Here is a 5,461-nt window from a genome sequence, read left to right as displayed (position 1 = left end):
TTTATAAATTTATAAAATAATATTATTATTGAGAGAATGATTGAAGGAGATTAGGCATTGATAGATGGGAGAAAGGAGAAGAGGTCCACATCAGCTAAAAGCTGATGTGGGAAATATTTGTATAGGTAGATGAAATAGAATGAGGTAGCATTCGGGGATGAGGTGGCATTCGGGAGTCTGTTTTAAATATATATAATAGAAGCTATGGGAGAGCGCTTCAATTTTCAGCGCTTTTACAAAAAGTGCTGTAAAAGGGTTGTAAGCATTATGTGCAAGCGCTCTGTGACCCCATATGACCCTACAACAACGTTTTTTCTACAGCGCTTGTCAAAAAAGCGTTGTTGTATCCTCCGTTACTTTTAAAAAATTCTACAACAGCGCTTGTATTTAATAAGCGCTGTAAAAGACGCGCTATAAAATGTCATTTTTGACATAGTGTGGAGACATATGATGTGGCACTCTTGATATTGAGACCAACTCTAAGAATAAAGTCGATTGAAAACTCGAAAAACTCAACTTCTCCGTGTATCTCTCCATATTTCTCCATAAGTATATATGACCATCATAAGGACTTATGCTCTATTTGGCATAGATGATATGAATTGCTTAACATACATCGTTCTTGAACTTCTATCATTTGTGGTTCCGAACATAATAGTCTTATCCCAAAAGTCGTTAGTGAAACGTGATAGGCAACTAAGCAATCTATTTCCAAGATAACATTAATCTCCTTTAAAGGCAAACACACCAAATATAGAACAAAGGTTCTACCATCTACTACTAGACAACAACCTTCGAGATAAATGTGATACAAGTAAATCCAATATCATAACAAATGATTGTGTCATGCAAGAATCATCAAGGGCTTCCTTTTCTTGAGACACATACCTTGGATACAAATTCAGACGCTTGAGTTTTGGTCAAAGCAAACACTATACAAGTTGAATATTATGTTCTTGAAATCATATCCATTAGAAGCTAACTTCCTCTTAACTGATGCAGTAAGATTCCTATTGAACTTAAACGACTCGATTCTACCTTTATCATCCTCTTCATACATTATAATGATCTTGTATAACATTACTCCAAAGAAATTACAAAATCAAAACACGCAAAAATAATAAAGTGTGAAAGAGCTCTGAAAAAGATTACACATTTATTAAAATCGGGAAAGACAATATTTTTTTAGTTACATAAATGATATTCTAAAATGACAAATAATTTAAGGCAGAAATATTTCACACGCAACAAGGGAGAAAAAGCTAAAGATATAGAAGGGTTGCATTATTTTGATATAAATTATCTGCCATTAAGTCTACACATTCACTTCCCGATAACAAAACCCACAAACTGAAAAAGAAGATAACAATAAATGGCAAACAAAACATAACATAAGAAATGAATAATATTCTTCTTTTGATCATCACACCATTCCATATTCATCATTATCAGGCAGAGAATGGAACAAAATGTGGAACAGGCTTACACTTGAGTGGTTTAGCCAAAAACACAGTAACCCTTCCAACCTCAGACATATCTATCTCATTACTCTTACCATCATTCACAACCCAATCATAACATTGTACCAAACTAGCAAGTGTTGCTTGGATAACAAGCAAAGCAAGTGAAGCACCAGGACAACTTCTTCTCCCACTCCCAAATGGCAAAAGTTGGTAATATTGTCCCCTAACATCAATTTTACTCTTGCTAGGATCATCACTTAGTAAGAATCTTTCAGGGTCATAGACTAGTGGATTGTCCCAATAGTTTGGATCCCTACCAATAGCCCAAGCATTGATGAAAATCTTGGAATGTTCTGGAATATCATAGCCATCCACTTGGCAACTTCTTATAGCTTCTCTTGCAAATATTGGTGTTGGTGGGTGAAGTCTAAGAGTTTCTTTCACTACTGCTTGGAGATAAGGTAAATTTGGTATGTCTGATTCTTTAACAAGCCTTTCTTTGCCAACAACTGAGTCAATTTCTTCTCTTGCTTTTTTGAAAACTTGTGGATTTCTTATGAGCTCTGCTAGTGCCCATTCTAACACACTTGCTGGTCCATTTGTTCCTGCAATAAACATGTCCTGTGGAATAAATTAAGTAATGTTAAATGTAGATTTTATTGCATCTTTTGAAAAATTTAAGCTATTTGTTTTTTGTCTTAGTGAAAATCACTTTTCTTTTTTAAATTCAGTTATGAAAAATAAATTTTTGAGAAGTTAATAAAAACAACTTATTTAAAGTAATTTTTTGTATTATTCTCGTTTTTGTAAAAAAAATTAACAAATAGACAAAAAAAAAACTTTTAAAAGCAATTAATATTTAAAAATAAAGTTTTTTTAAAGCAAAAAAACTATAACAAATGAACTCTATAATGTGAGTTCTTTCAAAATTAGTTGTTTCAATTTATTTGAGATAAACTCTTCCAAAAAATAAAGTAGTTAGTAAAAAAATATCAATTGCAACTTGATCATTGATTAAATTAGAAAGTTGACATAAATTTGTGTAGCTTATGATATGAACCATTTGATCTCACGTGAATGTTGATTTTATTGACTGATATTTGGTGCTTGGATTGCATAGATTATCAATTGCGTGCAATTCAGATCCATAGTCATAGTGATAAATTTGCAAACTTGATTTATTAAAAAAATATATAAATGATGTTATATGATTTATATAGCCCATCCCACCTCTTCTATTAGAAATTATTTTTGTTGAGATCTACCCTTAAGCCAACTCATATTTGAAAAATTACTCAATGATTTAACTATATAATTTACTTTTTAATCTACATTTCTTGTGTTTTAAGACAAATCTTACATCATCTTAACACATGTACATACTCTAAACAAGTTCACAAAGTTTAGCATATGATTTGTCCAAAGAAATTAAATATTGTTATCATCAAACTACTTGAGCCTATTTCATGCATGCATAAAAGTTTAGTCCAAAAACCAAAAAAAGGTATAACAATATAAGAGAGTATATATAATAAAAAAAGAGGGATAAAAAATTTCATACCAGAGCAAAAGCTTTAGCACTTTCTCTAGTGAGTTTACTATCAGCTTCAATCAAGTTCAACAAAATATCAAACAAATCCTTTTTCCTATCACTATCAACACCCTCTTTTGCTCTAACCTCTTCATGCTCCTTCAACACTTTCTCCATCATTTCATCCATGTTATGATGTGCATTTCTATTCCTCTTCCCAAATCCTTGTAAATCTAAAGGTCTCATAAACTCAATTATATCACCCAAATTAAATGCACCAAGAAGTTCACCAATTTCCCTAACTAACTTTCTCAATTTCCCAACTTCATCACCCATCCCATTACTCTTTTTTCCCATTGTCATTCTAGAAATTATATTATTTGTGTGTCTTATAAGTTCTTGTCTCATTTCAATTTTTTTACCACTTTTAGATATCTCCAAAAGGGTATTCAAAAATGCTTTAATTTCATCCTCACGAATACTAACAAAATGTTCAAGAGTTTTTCCACTAAGAAGCTCTGTCATACAGAGCTTCTTAAGGAACCTCCAATAATTTCCATAAGGTATGAAAAAATAATCAGCAGCACCATAGGTTAAACTCTCACTTGCAATCATAATAGGTCGGTTGCAAAATGATTCTTCATAAGTTTTTAAAATATTTTTAGCACTTTCAGCTGATGATGCAACTATGACATGTTTTGAACCAAGCATAATATGCATTAAAGGTCCATAACGAATTGAGAGTTTGTAAAGTGCTTGATGAAGGAGTGATCTAAGATAAGGTGCATGACCTAAGAATGGTACCGAAATTGGAGGACCAGGTGGTAGTTTATAACACACGGATTTTTTGAAAATAATTGATTTAATGAAAATTGTTGAAATGAACCATAAGAGAAATAATACTAAGTAGCCTTGGATTTCAAGCATGGTTGAAATAATTGAGTTTGTAAATTGGTGACAAAATAATTTCAATTTCAATGCCAAACTCAAAAATAAATTGAATTCAACCTATGCTTAAGATGAGTGTAAAGTTCAAAAAAGGGTGGAACATAAATAGAAGAGTGATGTTGTGTTGGTGTGGTCTTAATTTCAAGTTATACTTGTAGTAGTATTCACTGAACTTAAAGAATCTAAATATTTAGGATATTAATTTTTGCGATCCTCGTGGTCGAATATTTTAATCAGAAAACTATAGCAATGTGGCCTCGTGTAACATACTATAACTTGAATGCTGCTGACGTTTGTTGTCGGCTTACGGTGTGCGATTGATCTGTTTTTTCTTTTTTAGAATGCTGCTCAATTTTTTATATATTTTATTTTAACAGAATGTTTTATTTTTATCTATAAAAGATATGTACAGAACAATTGCAACAATTATTCTTATAGATATTTAAAGAAATATTTGTAAAATTAGATCAATTTAAATTATCTTATGTCTATTGTAAAATCAATTAAATAGTAGTTATTTTTACTAAATTTGATTTTTTTTTCCTCAAATAAATTGTATTTTTGATATTATTATTGATTTCTTTCTCCCTCACTGTATTGATCGATAAAAAACTTGATTGTTTTTTCTGGGATTTTAAATTTTGGTTTATTTCTATTCTTTTAAAGTTTGACCCCTTATTTTAAAAAAAATTGTAATTTGTCCTACATTTTTTTAAGACTAAAACGTCCCTTTATTTTACGAAAAATGATTAAAAAAATATTAATTAAATATTCATGAGGAGAAAGATCAGTATAAAAATTTAATTTAATTTAATTTGTTTGTGTACTCTGTTTTATAATATATCACCGTTATATAATTTTATTATATTAATTTATAACAGTATCTTTACCAATATCTGCGTAAAGAGATGAATGTAATTGAATATATGTATAATAATTTTGTTAAATTAATGGTACATATCAATTAAAATCTAAAGATATAGGCCTTGTTTGGTAAGATACAGGATTTCATCGGTAAAATTAACTGATAATTATTAAGTTAATTGAATGTTTATTAAATTGAAAAATTCAATTAGTTTAAAAATATAAAATAATACAAAATGAAACTTTTAATTAAAAATAAATTTTAGTAATTAATGTTTCAAATATTTTAAAAGTAATGTTTTAAAATTTATTAATATGGTTTATTTTTTATCTTAAATTAAAATAAATAAATTAGTTCTTTACTTGAAATAAATTATTTATTAATCAGATTTATTTATCTTACTTTAAATAAATTATTTTTTTATAAATTATTTATCTTACTTTAAATAAATTATTTATTAATCAGATTTATTTTTTTTAGTTATTTAGTTTGTTTATTTATTTTAAATTGTAATAATTAAATTATTTACTTTAAATTATTATTTATTAAAATTATTTTGAATTATTTAAATTATTTATTTACATTATTTTAAATTTTTAAAATTATTTATTTTAAATTATAATAAATAAATTATAAAGGGTAAAACAGAATTTT

At 28.2% G+C, this 5,461-nt stretch overlaps 1 protein-coding gene across 1 annotated transcript; it reads right to left on the bottom strand.

Annotated features, from left to right (window-relative positions):
- Positions 1-1,448: 1,448 nt before the first annotated feature.
- LOC101495076 (beta-amyrin 24-hydroxylase-like) lies at positions 1,449-3,921 on the bottom strand. The gene is made up of 2 exons (NM_001302274.1): positions 3,025-3,921; positions 1,449-2,084 (listed from the first exon to the last, which is right to left on the bottom strand). The coding sequence occupies exons 1-2, from the start codon at positions 3,919-3,921 to the stop codon at positions 1,449-1,451; spliced, it is 1,533 nt and encodes a 510-aa protein (NP_001289203.1).
- Between the last annotated feature and the right edge of the window lie 1,540 nt (positions 3,922-5,461).

This window comes from Cicer arietinum, chromosome 3 (genome assembly GCF_000331145.2).
Source record: "Cicer arietinum cultivar CDC Frontier isolate Library 1 chromosome 3, Cicar.CDCFrontier_v2.0, whole genome shotgun sequence".
Lineage (NCBI taxonomy): Eukaryota > Viridiplantae > Streptophyta > Magnoliopsida > Fabales > Fabaceae > Cicer > Cicer arietinum.
The sequence above is the reverse complement of the archived record's forward strand: the minus strand, read 5'-3'. Positions and strand labels throughout refer to the sequence as shown.